General features: G+C 42.6%; 2 protein-coding genes across 2 annotated transcripts in view; both read right to left on the reverse strand.

The window, feature by feature from the left end:
* Nucleotides 1-4,048: 4,048 nt before the first annotated feature.
* Nucleotides 4,049-10,833, reverse strand: ppia (peptidylprolyl isomerase A (cyclophilin A)). The gene is given in 5 exon segments (NM_001146606.1): nucleotides 4,049-4,524; nucleotides 6,300-6,472; nucleotides 6,942-7,030; nucleotides 7,755-7,785; nucleotides 10,694-10,833. Coding segments are annotated over 5 exon segments (495 nt in total). The 5' UTR covers nucleotides 10,763-10,833; the 3' UTR covers nucleotides 4,049-4,391.
* Nucleotides 10,834-12,032: 1,199 nt separating this feature from the next.
* LOC106562906 (zinc finger MIZ domain-containing protein 2) overlaps nucleotides 12,033-18,605 on the reverse strand; it is a 52,825-nt gene continuing 46,252 nt past the window's right edge. Inside the window, 2 exon segments of the mRNA XM_045689832.1 lie at nucleotides 12,033-13,923; nucleotides 14,767-15,000. Of these exon segments, the coding sequence (XP_045545788.1) occupies nucleotides 13,816-13,923; nucleotides 14,767-15,000 (342 nt within the window). The 3' untranslated portion in view covers nucleotides 12,033-13,815.

Consider the following 18,605-nt stretch of genomic DNA (forward strand, 5'->3'; position numbering starts at 1 on the left):
TTTAATTGCTACCATGGTTATGCATATGCTTTACATATTTCATCCGTAAGAAACATTTCAATTTAGCCCTATAGAGTGTAAGGGGTTACAATTATAGTTAGCTCTTTACTTCAATACACTCTACCATAACCAGATAGTGAGTTGTACTTTCCTGTGGCTTGCAGGAAAGTGTCACAAGAGGATAGGCCTATTGATGCAGACAGTAGCCTAGTAACGTGTGTATGAGTCATCTGATTCATTCGGGGGTTTAAGATTAGAACACTTAGCACCAAAAATCAATGAATGTGGTAAATGCGTCCGAAATGGCACCCTATTCCCTATAGTACACAAAAAATAGAATGCATTTTATACGTACCCACTTTCAGACGCAGTCTTGGGGTAGGCTACAACAGGACAGCAGCTTGAGTGATGTGGGACTGGGGTGGACGTCACTATCTGGTCATGCTAGCGAGGACAGCGCTTTTCAAATGCAATGATTTTAACCATTTGGCCTAAACCTTTAGTCTTAAAGAGATTCTCTGGTACTTCTGTAGGCTTTTAAGCCAGAAGTTCTGAAAGTGGCACTCACGAGCGAAAAGTGGTCTCAGAAAATTGCGTACTACATCACATACTGTATGTGCAGATATGTGCACCATGTCATTGCTCTCTCGCTCTCTCTCTCGTGTCCGCTGAGCCGTAATGAAACGACTGTAATAAGTATTAATGAAGTTGGCCAATAGTGAGCAATAGCCTAGAGGAGCTTCACATCTCACATAACAATGACAGAATATACAGACTAGACAGGACAGTGATAGGTGCAATGGACATGCCGCACAACGACGATCCCTGTATGTAAAGTGCCTAACATTTGCAATGCGTGTGTGTTTGTTACCACCTCACCAAATAAGATTATTAAACAGAAAATGTAAAAATCTTTGGTTGTTATCAGTGGCTTGTAAACAAGGAAGCGTCTTCATATCTCCTCATCCTTTCTCAGTATGGTGTAAAAGCAGCAGGGATGTCCGAGAATGTGGCTACCAGTCTAGATACTTCTTCGGTATAATGGCGGTCCGCAAACAAACGTTTAAGGCGCATGCCGCCATCTACTCTGCGGGTGTGTGCAATCATTTATGGTTTGCCTAAATTCTGTACTTCTAACAACCCCCCCAACTTCTACCATGCTGAGACAAAGAATTATTCGACAGTAACATCTGTTACCCCTAATTACTCTGTTGCCGTATCCACAATAATCTTCAACCTGGCATTTCTGCTTTCCACAATCCGGGTCATGTTGAGAACCTTCCCAATGAAAGCTAGAAAGTAAATTTTATTTACTATCAAAGTGTCCTTTGACACAGCACATTCATGGGAGCAAGTTCTGAACATGCCTCAAAATCATGTCAGGATTAGTATAAGTACCAGTAAATCTACTTAATACGGGAGCAGCCATGGTAGCTCCATCAGTCCGCCTAGTAGTTCCACCAATCTGGTTTACAGCCTCTGCATATGAAACATCATGATTTACTTTATGCCCCTCTAGCCTCGCTCTGCACCTGGCATCCACCAAATGCTGCATTGTGTTCCCCCCACAACTACAACCAACACTTAGCCTTCACATTGTTCGTATAGTAACCATGATCATGTTCCCCTCCAAACTTGGCACATCTTTTATTTTCTTTACACTGAACAGATACATGTCCCAATCTTTGTAATGTAAAACACTGCAATGGGGGATGGGACAAATTCTCAGTCAAACTAACATCCTGTACTTTTGCAAGCAAAACCTTCTCAAACCTCAGCAGTACTGATAAGCTTTCATTTCTTTGACCCACTTTCCTACTGATCAACCTTTTGGCCTCAATCACTCTGCCTCCCTTCACATTTTCTTTAATATCATCTACAGACATAGTGGGTCCCCAGAAATGGCTCCCCTCAATTTAGCATAAGCTCTGGGGACATGGCTTTTGATATTCTTCCCATTGAGTTTCCATTTGAAGAATCTTCCCATGCAGAGCATGGCTAGCACAGAATATTAGCATTCTACCATTTCCAATGAAGCGGGTTAGTTTAACTTCCTCTTTTTTTAAAGTCATTGGTTAATCGGATAGGGTGTAGGTGCATCCCTGTGTTCACATCAAACACCTTCACAACCTTCCACTCCAACACATTATTTGTTCCCGTCCTTCACACTCTACACTAGAAGCGTCACTGCTTTCAGTAGCGTCATGATCCCTTTCTCCAATAACGTTCCACTACAGACCATTCAGGTCCTCCCCACCCATATCATGAGCACTATCAACCATATTGATCGCATTCCAGCGCAGCTGTTGCTACTCCATCTCCGCATCACACTATTCGCCGCCATCCCCACCCGCTGCCAGACTTGCACAGGCACCCATTCCTAGATACTATTTAGTGTGAGTGCATTTAGTAAGACTATGCTGACCTCTGGTGGTGAAAGGTGTGAATTGCTACAAAGTTACACACAAAAAGCAATGTCAATGATGCTCATCTAGTTAAGCCTACAGATTCTTGTAATGTAATTAATCTAGACAATGGTACGTCACCAAATAAGTCTACGGGTTGAAGAGTTAAAAAGTGAAAAGCAGTCCAAGTAAAAACATTTGCTTAACTCTGCATCATTGGGAAGGGCTCGTAAGCAAGCATTTCACAGTAAAGTCTACACAATTTGATTTGCCTGCCTTGATAGCAGTGCATTGAAATGAGTTGTGACATTTGTACTGTATTTATTAAGGATCCCCATTAGCTACTCTTCCTTGGGTCCAAACACATTAAGGCACACTTTTTTTGTAAATAAATTGTACATCATATAACATTAACAACTAAATGTATTATAAACTGGGTGGTTCGAGCCCTGAATGCTGATTGGTTGACAGCTGTGGCATAGACAAATCTCTCCCCATCATAGCTACCATTGCAGCAATATGTTGACCATGGCAGTTTACAATCCAGGGTTATACCAAGCAGTTTAGTCACCTCAACTTGCTCAAGTTTCACATTACTCATTATAAGACTTAGATTAGTAATGGGTTTGTCCCCAATACAAATGCGTTTCGCTCTTGAAATATTTAGAAAAGGCTTCTTACTTGCCTCCCATTCTAAAACTGACTGCAGCTACTTGTTAAGCATTGCAGTGATTTTAATTGCTGTGGCCCAGTCCAATAGATGCAGGTCACCTAAACATGTATAGGGGTATGGTGACTAGGCATTGGGGTATATGATAAAGTATAGCAACAGCATATATGATTCTGAATGTGTGTAGTCAGCATGAATGCACAAATTAAGTGTGTCTAGTGTGCATTGTCAGTGCAAAAAGACAAGGAATATAGCCTGAAGCCATTTTGTTAGCCATTTAGCAGTCTTATGGGTTAGGGATAGCAGCTGTTCAGAGGCCTGGTGGTGTCAGACATGCTCCGGTAGCATTTGCCATGCGAAAAACAGTATGGCTTGGAAGACCTGGACTTGTTGGTCTCCAGCCACCCATTCACACCACCTGATAAGAGGTCCTGGATGGCAGGGAGCCCAGCCCAAGTGATGTACTAGGCTGTCCGCACCACCCTCTAGCGCCAAGCGATTGAGGGTGGTGCAGTTGACATGCCAAGCAGTGCGGCAGCCAGTCAAGAAGCGCTCAATGGTGCAGCTGTAGAACTGTGGATTTGAGGGCCCATGCCAAATCTTTAACATTCTGAGAGGGAAGAGGCGCTGTTGCACCTTCACAACTGTTTGCATGTGGAACATTGAGTCCTTAATGATTTGGACACAGGAACCTAACGCTCTCGACTCACTCCACTGCTACCCTGTCAACGTGGATGTACCCCAACCAAAACCTGGTATCAAGAAAATAAAACTAGCCACCTGAAATTCCCCACATGGCCCCTTCATTGTTGCTAGCCATCCAGAGTCACAACACACAGCCTTCTGCCCCATTGAAGTGTGCGCATCATGTAACCTCAGCTCACTAGTCTATGCTGGAGAAAAAGAACAAAAAAATTAAACACTTGAAACCATACACATTTGATCCACTCTTACTCAATGACACACAGCTATGGAATCTTTTGCCACTTTATTCAGAATTTGCTAAACAAATGTGGTCCTGATGGAACAATCCAAAAAATAAATAAAAAAGCAAGCCAAATGAAACTAGTTCAGACAGGACAAACCGTTCAGTAAGGGAGAGGAATGGTTAAAAAAAAAAAAAATCTCACTTAAAGGGAATGTTTTCGATTATGGGGGAGGGATAGCTTAAGGGAGGGATAGAAGGAAGGATAGGTTGATGCTTAGAGCTGTGTGGAGGGAGGGACCAAGGGATGAAAAGCTCAAAGCTGGGTGAAAGGAGGCAGGGTGGGAAGGAGGGATGAAAGCGGAAAGAGCGAGAGGGAGGGACAGGGTGCTCAGAGCTCTCCACAGTCAGCGATGACGACCTTGGCGGAGCATTTGCCACTGCTGGAACCCTTCTTCTCCATGTTAGAGACAATGCTGAGCCCCTCCACGACCTTGCCGAACACAACGTGCTTGCCGTTCAGCCTACAGAAGGAGAGAGCAAGATAAGCGCATCTAAGGAATAGTTCCTAACTGGACAAACAGACAGAAGTAATCCTGAGACTTAGGGCAACCAGGAACACAAAAATATGTTTTTAGTCACAGGCTGTGAATCATGGACTATGGGTAAGGATTATTTGTTAGTCAAATGACGGGCATCACTATAACCGTTCAAAATACACTTTCTCCTGTCCTTCTGCCTGGCACTAGCAGTAGGCACTGCAGCAGTAGGCACTGCAGCAGTAGGCACTGCAGCAGTGCCATTAGGTAAAGTATACTGAACAAAAATATTTTAAGCAGCAGCATGCAACAATTTCAAAGATTACTGAGTTACAGTTCATAAGGAAATCATTCAATTGAGCTCTATAGATTAGGGCCTAAATGAATCTATTTCACATGACTGGGAATACAGATACGCATCTATCGGACAGATGGCTTAAAAAAAAAACATCAGAAAAGCAGTCAGTATATGGTGTGACCATTTGCCTCATACGGCACAGCTCCTTCGCGTCGAGTTGCACAACACAGCTCCTGTGACACAGCTCCTTCGCGTCGAGAAATATTTAGAAAAGGCTTCTTACCTGCCACCCATTCTAAAACTGACTGCAGCTACTTGTTAAGCATTGCAGTGATTTTAATTGCTGTGGCCGTCCAATAGATGCAGGTCACCTAAACATGTATAGGGATATTTTCAGCTTCCAGGGATTGTGTACAGATCCTTGCAACATGGGCCTATGCATTACCATGCTGAAACACGGAGGTGACGGCGGTGGATGAATGCCACAACAATGAGTCTCGTCACCATCTCTGCATCTTTATCGATGGCAATTGTGCTCATTGTCCATAGCTTATGCCTGCCCATAACATAAGCCCACCGCCACTATGGGGCACTACGTTAACAAACTGCTAGCCCACAACGCCATACACGTGGTCTGCGGTTGTGAGGCCTAAAAACTACACTGAGGCAGCTTATAGTATATAAATTAACATTCAATTATCTGGAAACAGCTCTGGAGGACATTCCTGCAGTCAGCATGCCAATTACATGCTCCCTCAACTTGAGACTCCTGTGGCATTGTGTTGACAAAACGTCACATTTTATAGTGGCCTTTTGTCCCCAGCACAAGGTGCACCTGTGTAATGATCATACTGTTTAAATCTGCTTCTTGATATGCCACACCCTTCAGGTGGATGGATTATCCTGCAAAGGAGAAATGCTCACTAACAAGGGATGTAATTTCGATAAAATTGGAGAGAAGCTTTTTGTGCATATAGAATTTCTGGGATATTTTATTTCAGCTCATGAAACCAACATGTAGCGTTTATATCTTTGTTCCGCGTATATCTACTTAAAGTAGATATGATAGTTATTTTCTTAATGGTCTTCATCCATGATCTGCTACACAATTAGTGTACCAGCCCCACTGTTGGTAAGAACATATTCACAGACCAGTGGTGAACTGCCCTGAAGGACACTACTTTACAGTTGTTGGCCACATCACTAGTGAGGATGTGTCTTAGTTTCCGCAGTTTGTGTGCGCATGTATCAGAGAGGAACCATTGAAGGGTATGAGGCGTGTTGGGAAAGGTGGACTGCGTCAGTTTTGTTACCATTAAGCAGTGTCGTCACAACCACAAGGTTAGGAAGACCATCGTGAGATAGTCACTTGCAGAGTACGCATGTAAATTATTCACAAAATTTGAAATGAACCAGTCTCACCAATTAGTGTAAACTTTGTGTGTGTGTGTTCGCCCCTCACCAGTCGGTGTTAGCAGTGCAGATGAAGAACTGGGATCCATTGGTGTTGGGGCCAGCGTTGGCCATGGACAGACAGCCCATGCCTGTGTGCTTCAGGGTAAAGTTCTCGTCGGGAAACTTGTTGCCGTAGATGGACTTGCCCCCAGTTCCATTGTGGTTGGTGAAGTCACCACCCTAGGGGAAGGCAAAGCATAAGGGACATCATTTATTTTGTATAGCTTTCCCCTTTCTCTAACAAGGCTCCTGTATTCTACAATGTTGCCATTAGGCAGCGTCATCACAACCACAAGGCTCAGAAGACCATTGTGAGAAAAACGTCACTTGCAGGGAATGCGTGTAAATTATTCACTCAATGAATAATATGGATGGTAGGGGCCCAGCATTGGGCCTGGTTGCACCAGTCAGATCAGGGCCCATATTCAGAAAGTCTCAGAGGATAAGTACCAATCTAGGTTCAGTCCCCCCCCAATATAATTAATTATGATCTAAAAGGCAACAACTGATCCTAGATCAGCACTCCTTCTCTGAGACACTACAAATATCAGTGCAGATTGAGGAGCAGAAGCAGCCTTCGGGACTGTTGAGTTTAGTCTGGAAACAGCAACCCAGATTCTGCTGCCAACCACCCAACCCCCCCACTCACCTGGCACATGAAACCGGGGATGATACGATGGAAGCTGGAGCCCTTGTAGCCGAACCCCTTGTCCCCGGTGCACAGGACACGGAAGTTCTCTGGGGGGGAGGGGGGGGACGACAGGCACCCTGTTATTATCAGCAATGTGTGCATAGCTGCTTAAAGGGATATTTCTAAATATTGCCATTGAGGCCCTTTAGCAACTTCCCCAGAGTCAGATGGATAAAAAGAAAAATGTATATCTCAGTGTCCACTATGACTAGCATTAGCGCAATGACTGGAAGTCTATAGGTATATGCTAGCATGCCGATACCACCAACTTCCTTCATACTGGACAGAGACAAAACTGGTATCCACAAGTTCAGCCAACTCTGGGGAAGTAGTTTAAGGGCCTCATTGGGATTTTGGCAAAGTATCCCTTTAAAGGCTGCATGAAGTCAAAATAGTAGTTCTGCTCCTGATCACTGAAATCTATCAAGACTGACATGGTAGGCCAGGGCCACTCAATGCTACTTAATTACAAACAGCCTTGCATCAGCTGTTGCATTGTATATGATATCTGATCATGCAGCGACACATGTTTGTCATGTCGTGTAGATGGATCTAAATGCATGCTGCTGGCCTTTGGGGACCAGGGCTCACTGATGACAGAAAAGGTGCCATTGAAGGGGGTGAGGAATGTGGGGAAGGTTGGACAGCATCCGTTGTTGCCATTAGGTGTCATTCCAACCACAAGGCTTGGAAGACTATCGTGAGATAATCACTTGCAGAGTGTGTGTTTGTTAATTATTCAGGAATTGTACATCATTGAAGCCATCTTACCTGCAGTCTTGGGGACCACATCAGCAAAAAGCTGAAAGACGAGGAGAGAGGGCTTTTCATTAGTATACACAATCAATGAAGGGGAAACAGCATGCAGCTCAATGGAGGTAGAGCTCAAGTTGTCACTAATGAATAACGTGATAATTATAAACCAGGGTAATAAAAGACTACCGCTAAAGCATTGACCACAGGACCCAAAGCAGACGGCGTCTAAACCTCGTTGGTTCTAGGTGTTGCTTCTAGACTCGTTCTGTTCCAATCTAGAACAACTCCCATGTGAGGACCATGAGACCGTAGGCAGGTTTCCATTGACTAAGGTTTATTAGACAAACGCAACATCAAATTATGACGTGTGTAATGGAAACAGCAGATAGAAATTCTAAAGAGCGACAATTTCTCTGTTCAACAGGGATGGATCTTTTGGCCAACATAATTCTGAAATGAAAGTGTTCTTCCAATAAGTGATGATTGCCATCATGTAACTAACTATAAGCTCTACTCCACATTTAATTCTGAATGCCTACTGCTTCAAAATTTTCCAAATCCAACTCTAAAAATAATTGTTATTTGCAGGACGAGGATTGTCCGGACTTTCAAGAATGACTGGATTGCTGCTTCCTTACTTTTCTGGTAAGCTGGCAAGTTTAAACCAATTATTTCAGATCTACAGGTGTGCATGTTTCACCATAGCACAGGCCTTGATGCGTTGCCACAAATATTAGTATATTATTGCATTCTATGCTGGCTTTCTCAGGCTACCAGAGGTATGAAACATAGGTGGCAGGGAATACAGGCTACCACCAATTTATTATGGCACAATTTGCCTAAATGGGTAAAGGAAACACTTCAACCACAAAATTTTAGCGGACGTTTTGTTAGTGTGATGTCATTACTTAGATGTTTTTAAAATCAACACAAGACAGTTAAATGGAAACATACCCTAGCAGGCAATTGTTGCATCTACAGAAATTCATGTCAACCCCCCCCCCAAAAAAAGAGCAAAATTAAACAAAAAGTTCACTGGACAAGTTAATGGAAACAGCTACTGACTGTGAGACAGGTGAATCTCTACAGACGTCATTTCCAACCCATCACTTGACAGTCAGGGGCAACAACTGGCCACCTAGAACACTAGCGACAGGTAATGACTTCACTGAATTCCACAGCATGACACATGTCAAGTGTAGTGTGTACTATCTCACGTCACCATGAAATTACTCTTCCCTTAAGGAACTGATCAAGGATCAATTCACAAAATCCTTTCAAATGCATTAAGAGGGATGGGATTAGGTTAGATCAATGTCTAGAGCCAATTAGGCTATATTCTATTCCTGCCAAGTGTCAACCACCTGTGAAACGTGAATGTTGACATATAGGCGGTTTACAACATGCCTTTCCCTCCACCAGGTTCCAGCTGACACAGCCACTCTTCTCACTTCCCTCCCTCCTCCAGCCCCAGACACACCCCAGTACTTTTCCACTCCTTAGATGAGGAACAATTTAAGGAAAAAGGAAGTCACCACTGCTGTCATTGGGCCAATGCTGTAGAGGCTGGTCTGAGGTCAGTTTTGAGTCTCCCGCACCCTAATGTGGAAGGTAAAGATTTAGGGAGCATAGACTTCTCCTGGATCTGTGATTTTGACCAACCTCTGTACTACACTAGGCTGGATAGGCTACAATGTTTAGCTTAGCAAGCAGCACCAGAGCTACTGGGATCATGGCCTATAGGTCATAAACAATGGGATCAACTGCACGCCCACGTGCTCCCTCCCACGTGATGACAAAAGGTTTGGAGATCAAATTGTCCAAAACGAAGCAAAAGCTACAATAGTCACCAAGTACCACAGTCCATTTTGCCATTTGGAAGCTACTGTGTAATGTTTCATCTTAAAAAGGGAAAGGCGGATTAGCGTTTTTATCCTCCTGGATTTCACGGTGATATCTGGCCTTAAATCCTTTTCGTGTGCGCCACTGCACCTAGTCAACAAAATCTTGAGATTTAATACCATTCACAATATCCTGATTACTTAGGAGGGAATGGGCATGCAGGCTCTCTAGTGCCACGTGCTGTTTGAATGGAAAACATGATTGCAGCAGCTAAAAGCAAGGTTTTAGAAGTTTATAGAGAGAAAGGCCAGGCAGTTGAAAATGTATGACCTTTACAGCATATTTCATAACAATTAACAGTTAGCATAACGTTACACCGCAGTACATTGGATTGCAGTGGGACCATGGTCCACATTCTCATTGGTGCCTTAGAATGCTAATGGGGATGGGTAAATTACCAGATTAATCAACTCATTGATCGCAGCCAATACTTTGATTTGGTGCAATGTGCTTTTAGGTACATTGTGTTCCCGGCCTTCCAACCCTACATCCCTCCTTTCTCAAAATGGCATCTGGCGCTATGAAAAAAAAAATACGTTGAAAATGGCGACTGGTTAAAAATTGCATGTCCGGAAACTCTAGTGAAACTGAAACTAACGTTATCTAGCGGTGTTAATCTAAACAACGCAATTGACCATTTACGCGCTCATTTTGGAATTCCAAGATCGTAGTAATTATCAATGCTATTGCAAAAACTATGGACAAGACCGTTATTTTACATCACGATTTAGATACCGACAAGAAAACAATGCCAAAGTAAACGCAAGAACAGCAAAAACAAACCAAATCTCAATCATTGTGGGAAAATTATGCAGATCAACTGAGGTTGGAGCAAAATTGGGGAGTTTTCAATGAAACACAATAGCTAGCTAACGTTAGCTAGTTAATCAACATGTCAAAGATGAAAGCACGTGGGTCGAGTCTGACAGCATCCCGGGTGCATGCAACTGCCGGGCAGCTAGTTAAAGCAGACCCTAATGAGACTTAAGCAATCCTTTTGAAGTTAAAAATCACATTTATTCCCAAACAAGAAGATTTGCTCTGCTCCTTACCTCAATTTCAATCCTGCCGGCGGGGGAATCGCCGATAGTGATGTCGAAGAAAACTCTGGGGTTAGGCATGATTGGGATTAAAGGTTTTTAATTTCGTGAAAATACACGAGTACAGGACAAGTTTACTGGACCGTGCCGCAGCTGACTCGGAACAGAAACACTGCTGTGTACACAAAATATATATGCGTACCCCAGGGAAGCCTCTGGAGCCAATGCAAACCAATTAGAAGACTGGGACCACTGAGTGGCATGAGTTTAAACCAATTAGATGTCTCGGGGGGAATAAATTACAACAATGGTCCCTTCCCTTGCACGCCGGTTTGATCAGCGAGGTTTGGGGGACGTACTCGTGATTGGCTCATTATGATGCACACAAATTACAATAACACATACTGCCCAATGCTCTGCCAGGGAAAGTCTAGGCGTGTACTGTCGCTGGCTGGATTGTACAGGGCGTCTCCCGCCGAATAAAATCGCCATTATGGCTCAAATATAAAACTGAGTTACCAATGGCATTGTATGGCGCAACGGATACGAACTGGCAAGTGTTTGTCTTTCACCACTGGACAAAGCGCTCGTGGAATGTATGCGGCATGATCACGAATTATTGTAGGCCTAATAAAATACACCGCTATCTTGTATGTATGCCGGATTAGCAAGTGTTGTATGTGTGCCAGGGTAAACTACCGTGCGGGGGCCACGCCTAAAATGTTGCGGTTGTAGCGTGTTGCTAACTCGAGCCTGGGTCACGGTTGGTAATATCTAGATGGGATGCAGTTTATCAAATTTACGTCCAAGGTTTTTGTTGTTGTTGTGCATTTTAGCTAACCTTAACCTGCCGCGTAAATTCTAAACCTGCAGTGGAAATTAAATTATGACAAAAGCATGATCCTTTCAAGCCATGACCGTCATATTGGCTAGAAGGTTTTTTTTTTTTTTACTTTTGTGAAACGAATGTCACTGGCAATTCATGTGTAGTCATTTGTATTTTTTTTTATTTTATTGCTTAATTTATTTTATGCTTCATAAGAAAATGTATTTGTAGCGATGTCCTGTTTTTGTATTGTAATATAAAAACAAGGGATGCTGCTAATGTCAAAGTAACAGGTTCGAGTCGCGTCGGAGTCAATTTTTGCGTTTTAGCAAACCCTAAACCTTTTCCTAACCTAATTCAACCAACCTGCAACAAATTCTCATAACCTGCTACATCCTATCTAGACAAAGCCTGGTTTCTGCTCTCTGGTTTTGCTGCACATGGGATAAGTCGGCGTGTTCTTTCCTGTAGCCTACACCTGCTAGCTAGGGGGACAAAATACATTAAAGAACTAGGGAAACATAATCAGAAGTGACATTTTTTACTTATAAAACATAATGGAAATATTTCACATTTTTAGAAAAACTGGTGTGCAGTTAATAGGACAATTTAACAGTGTATTAATTGTATTCACTGACATGGGCCTCTTAAGCATAATCATCTAGACAATAAAACATGAACAATTGTTACCTAGCAGATGCTGGTGTTGTCTCTGAAATCCCTTGTACAGTCTCATATAGTAACCAGGGCCCTTATTCACAAAGCAGCTCAGAATAGGAGTGCTGATCTAGGACCTAGACCCCCCCCCCCCCCTCCCCCATATAATTGTATTAATTATGATCTGAAAAGGAAAACTGATCCTAGATCAGGACCTTGAGACATTTTGTGAATGCAGGCCCCTGTAAGTCTACTGACATGAATTTGACATTTCTGAACTCATGACCTCTGCTAGTTTAAACACATATAGGACAGATGTGCACAGCTTCACCAACTCTGGAATTACTCTAATAACAATATGGTCATGATTATAAAACAATTTATATCATACAGATTTAAAAAAACATTGCACATCCAACTTCTGGTGCCATGAACAGTAAGGCCTATCATACAAACCAATGAACCTCAGAAAGGAGTGGGGACAGGTAGATAGTCCCTTCAGGCTAAAGACCCAGAGAGAGGAAGCAGAAAGGCTGTTTAAACCTTGTTATTGTTTTAAATGTGTGTTACGGGGCTGGAAAGAGATGGGCTGGAGAGGAGGAAGAGAGAGATAATACACATTCACTTCCTGACATAAGGGAAACAACTTCTCCCCCTCCATCAATGCACAGGACTTTACTGGGGATCCCTTCTTGAAAGTGTATGTGTGTACAATTGTGCATGTTTAAATGTCTCAGCAGTATAGTTGTTATCTTGAAGGAGGGAGAGCAAGAGAGAAGGGAGGATTACCAGAGACAGGGTGTGAATGGAGGTGAGAGTCCCATCTGGCTTCGCACTCATCCGACTAACCCTCTCCTCCCATCCCACCCCCCCTTTACCCTCTTTGTGCCCAACCCAGTACAAAAATAACACCTCTCTCTCTGTATCCCTCTTGCTCTACAAGTCTAGATCAGTGTAAGTGAAAAAATTCCCTCCCATCTCCTTTTGTGTGCTGGCTTTGTATGATCTAAGTGTAGATACAGTAAGCTGAGTACTGTATGTATTGCCCAGGTGTGAGGCTGCATATCCTGATTTCAGCATTCATAACTCCCCTTTAGGATGAACACCACCTCTTACTTTCTTTATGAAACTAAGTCATGTCAACAGAGATCCACTATGCCTATTCCACGTGTATTGACAAGATCCACAATCATAAATACACAATGGAAAGTCAACATAACACTTTCTTTTTCTTGTTTCTAAAAATATCCTTTAAAAACTTAAATCCTTCGGCTTGTGATTTTTTGAGAACATTGAATTACAATTATAGCGGCTGGCCTGTGCAGGCAGTCCCATGTGTCAGTCACTCAGTCTTGGACAGACAGTCATTCTCTTTCTCTGAATTTTTTAAAACGTACTTGATGGATCCAGAGTGCAATGGGACGCTTTACATTAAGTCTAAAAACACTATAGTCTTGACAGAGTTCCCAGACAGAAACAGTCATGTCTCTCACTACCCTCTGCACCTTCCCTTGGAAAGCCTGTTGGTCTGGTCCACAGAGAGTATACAAACATGGATCCCTCGGTCTGTACCCGCTCTCTTTTTTTTGCCCCCCTCTCCTCTGCTCTTCCCCCTCTAGGATGAAGCTTTCCCTTAATGAGAAGGGAGTCTTCAGTTGTTCTCGAACAGTGAGAGCAGGTCATCGTTGTTGTTGCTAGGTAGATCTGGAGGACCTAGGTAGGACAACAGCTCATCTGGATTGGTCAGCTCAGGGAGAAGCTGGAAATGGGAAAGAGAAGAGGGGAAGAAAGTGTTATTGTTGTCATTGTTTGCTTTGACATGTTCCTTCGCTTTTCATGCCAATAAAGCCTCTAGAATTGAAATGAATGAATTTTAGAAAAGCAGAGAGAAAGGGGTAGAGAGGGAGAACAAGAGAGAGGAAGGTTTGTTTGTGGCACATGGATGTGGCAAAAAACAAGCTCTTTCCAAGAGTGAAGGTAGCTTCAGATAGCTTCAGTTCCACATGCCCAATATCACTCAATCCACATTATCGCTGAACGAGCAGCTAGCTGGCTCTGTGTGGTTGCCTTACAGTTGTCTAACGGTTGTCTTATGGTTGTCTTACGGTTGTCGTAGTAGATTGATCTGTGGAAGTTCCTCCCCTGCACCCGGTTCGCCCCGTCCCCAGTAAAAGAGGGAGGGTGGGGGTTAGTATAAGACCACCCACATGGGCACAGGGCCACGGTCCAATATCCACACTAGCAATATCACTTAGGACGCATGCGCAGCATGCCCAATATAGGATTTCAGTCTAAGTGATATTGCTAGAGTGGATATTGGAACAGGGCCCACGGCTAAAAATCATAATGGCATGCATCATATGTACACTCTTAGCTCACACCTGCATGAATTATCACCACTTCGTCATTGGTGATGAATCTTCAAACTGTTTGTGTAAATTTGCAAAAGTGACTGTTTGCTATCGCAGCTGTTGCCCGAATATCACAAGGAAAAAAATGTGGTTTTGCCATATCTGTATTAGCTACCATGGTCAAGAACATATCAGTATCGGACCGCATTTCCATATGGGTGTGTCTAGACAGGGCTGAGGTGGTGACTTACATCCAAGGCATGATCCGCTCCCTCTCCTCCTCCCGCTACCCCCGTTCCTCCTGGACCCCCCTGGCCGAACGAGCCCTCCGCCTGTAGCCGGGCATTCTGGGTATTGGAGTTCCGCTGCTGCATCTGTCCACCAATGCTGCTTCCGAGACTCTGGTTACCATGGAGACCCTGCTGGTGCTGCTGTTGTTGCTGCAGGGCATTATGGGAAGGGTCCATACGGCCAGAATGGGACATCTGATGGTGAGAGAAAGAGGGAGAGCAACCGAGAGAGTGATAGGAAGGGGGAAAAATAAAAGGAAGAAAAAGAGAGAGGATATCGAGTTTCACATTGTATGACGTTACATGGAGGTTAAGTTCACGATCGCTGAACAGTTGTGAACGCGTTCAAAATGGTGCAATCCTGTTCGACTCCACAGTGTGTGTGTGTGAGTGAGTGAGAGAAAGAGAAGTGAAGAGAGAGAATGGTCGACATTTTGCGTTCCTCTAAAAAGCTTTCTTGGACAACTGAGCGCCTGTGTGTAAGAGTGTGTGGGTATGAGAGTAAACGCTGTCTCCTCCAGGCCCAGTCAAAAGGCTCTTTACTGTACATACGAGCAAGGGCATGACAGTCACTCTTACATCACTTATATAAAAAACACCACAGTAAGTGGCTTCAGGAAAAACGAATGTAATAACATGGTCAATCAGCTGATGCTTTTATCCAAAGTCACTTATGGTGAACACAGACACACAATCTTCGCCCTACTCAGAAATCCACCCAACTGGTGTTGCTCTAACCAACTGTGCCACTGGAACCAAAGTAAGACAAAATGTCTGACTACTCTACTGTGTCAAGGACAGTCACTGGCTGGATCACAAATGGCACCCTATTCCCTATATAGTGCACCTCTTTTGACCAGGGCCATAGACCTCTGGTCAAAAGTAGTGTACTATAGAGAATAGGGTGCCATTTGGGACATAAACAATGTGCGTAATTAGAAGCACGAGACGGTAATCTGATATGGGACACATTCCTAGGAGTAACTCCATTACTATACTAGCGTGTGTCTGCCCTATGTGAAGTGCCACTTTTACTCATTGACTGTTAGGCACTTCAAGATGCCCAATATGTTCATATTTAAAACAAAAAGTGTACTATGCAAATATAAAGTATAGAGGATGCCTAAGCCATAACAAGTGTGCATCTGATAAGGGAACATTCCAATGAAGTTTTCAGTAGTGTGCCAGTATCCATGCAAATATATTCTTTCATGCGTCTGTATATCTATATGCTTCGGTTAAGTGAATGTATCACTAGGGTTTATTATGCACATGATTTAAAACACCAGGTAAAGAATCAAAATAGTACCGTAAAATGAAGCTGAGGTACCCAAAATATTGTGTGGTTCACAGTCCCAACACAGGAACAAATGTGTATGTTTTACTTATCTGTACTGAAATAATTTTATTTGATACATTTCAAATGCAAATAAAGTTAACTAATTCCATAAACTGAGCAGATCACAAAGGAAAATAAATAAGATTTCAAGTGCTTGTTCGAGGATGAAAATGTAGCCAATGCTTTCCGATTACTCCAGAGTCCATTTGCAAATGCATGTTCACCATTAAGTGACCTACTTGGAGCATGTGATAGGTCTCTTTATAGAGATGAGAGAAGCCTGATGTAAGAACATCAGGTGTATACTTTGGCCTTGTATGTGTGCTCATTCCCTCCCTTTCTCTGACCCTGACTGACTAGAAATGGAATTGACCCCCGAACCTAGTCACTGTGTCCCTGTATGTGTTTGTGGTGAGCTGATTAACCACATTTCAGTTATTTCTTGTTTTTTGAACAACTAATTGACCAATGTCTGTTCAATTATTTGAATTCCATCTAGATTTTTTTATGTGAGCTAAAACTGCAGTTTCTCTAGTGATAAATCAGATCAAGCCCCAACTTTGCAATGTAACAGGGAGTTGTATTCTACATAGCTTAGCACAGAAAGGGTGGTAATTAACTACACTGAACAAAACAATTAATGCAACATGTAAAGTCTTGGTTCCATGTTTCATGAGCTGAAATAAAAAAGACACCAGAAAGCGAATTTCTCAAATTTTGTGCACACCCTTGTTAGTGAGCATTTCTACATTGCCAAAATAATCCATCCACCTGACAGGTGTGGCATATCAAGAAGCTGATTAACTTCTTTGGGATAGGGGGCAGTATTTTCACGGCCGGATAAAAAAACGTACCCGATTTAATCTGGTTACTACTCCTGCCCAGTAACTAGAATATGCATATAATTATTGGCTTTGGATAGAAAACACCCTAAAGTTTCTAAAACTGTTTGAATGGTGTCTGTGAGTATAACAGAACTCGTATGGCAGGCCAAAACCTGAGATGATTCCTTACAGGAAGTGCCCTGTCTGACAATTTGTTGGCCTTCTGTTGCATCTCTATCGAAAATACAGCATATCTGCTGTAACGTGACATTTTCTAAGGCTTCCATTGGCTCTCTGAAGCCACCAGAAAGTGGAATGGGGTGTCTGCTGTCTCTGGGCTAAGTACAGGAGCTCTGTTTGTGAGTGGTCAGCCTAGTGGCTCAGAGGCAGGAGATGCGCGTTCATGAGAAGTGGCCATTTTTTTCTTTCAGCCTTTGAATGAATACAACGTTGCCCGGTTGGAATATTATCGCTATTTTACGAGAAAAATAGCATAAAAATTGATTTTAAACAGCGTTTGACATGCTTCTAAGTACGGTAATGGAATATTTTGAATTTTTTTGTCACGAAACGCGTCACCCTTCGGATAGTTACCTGAACGCACGAACAAAACGGAGCTATTTGAATATAACTATGGATTATTTGGAACCAAAACAACATTTGTTGTTGAAGTAGAAGTCCTGGCAGTGCATTCTGACGAAGAACAGCAAAGGTAATCAAATTTTTGTAATAGTAATTCTGAGTTTACTGAGCCTCGACGTTGGCAAGTGTCTGAATAGCTAGCCTTGATGGCCGAGCTATGTACTCAGAATATTGCAAAATGTGCTTTTGCCGAAAAGCTATTTTAAAATCTGACACCGCGATTGCATAAAGGAGTTCTGTATCTATAATTCTTAAAATAATTATGTATTTTGTAAACGTTAATGCTGAGTAATTTAGTAAATTCACCGGAAGTTTTCGGTGTGTATGCTAGTTCTGAACATCACATGCTAATGTAAAAAGCTGGTTTTTGATATAAATATGAACTTGATTGAACAAAACATGCATGTATTGTCTAACAATGTCCTAGGAGTGTCATCTGATGAACATCAAAGGTTAGTGCTGCATTTAGCTGTGTTTTTGTTTTTTTGTGACATATATGCTTGCTTTGAAAATGGCTCTGATTATTTCTGGCTGGGTACTCTCCTGACATAATCTAATGTTTTGCTTTCGCTGTTAAGCCTTTTTGAAATCGGACAATGTGGTTAGATTAATGAGAGTCTTGTCTTTCAAATGGTGTAAAATAGTCATATGTTTGAGAAATTGAAATTATAGAGTTTGAGGTATTTGTATTTAACCTGTTAGGGCTAGGGGGCAGTATTGACACGGCCGGATAAAAAAACGTACCCGATTTAATCTGGTTACTACTCCTGCCCAGTAACTAGAATATGCATATAATTATTGGCTTTGGATAGAAAACACCCTAAAGTTTCGAAAACTGTTTGAATGGTGTCTGTGAGTATAACAGAACTCATATGGCAGGCCAAAACCTGAGAAGATTCCATGCAGGAAGTGGCCTGTCTGACAAGTTGTGTTTCATCTTGGCTCTTTTTATTGAAGACTGAGGATCTTTGCTATAACGTGACACTTCCTACGGC

Source organism: Salmo salar, chromosome ssa11, assembly GCF_905237065.1.
Source record: "Salmo salar chromosome ssa11, Ssal_v3.1, whole genome shotgun sequence".
NCBI classification, from domain to species: domain Eukaryota; kingdom Metazoa; phylum Chordata; class Actinopteri; order Salmoniformes; family Salmonidae; genus Salmo; species Salmo salar.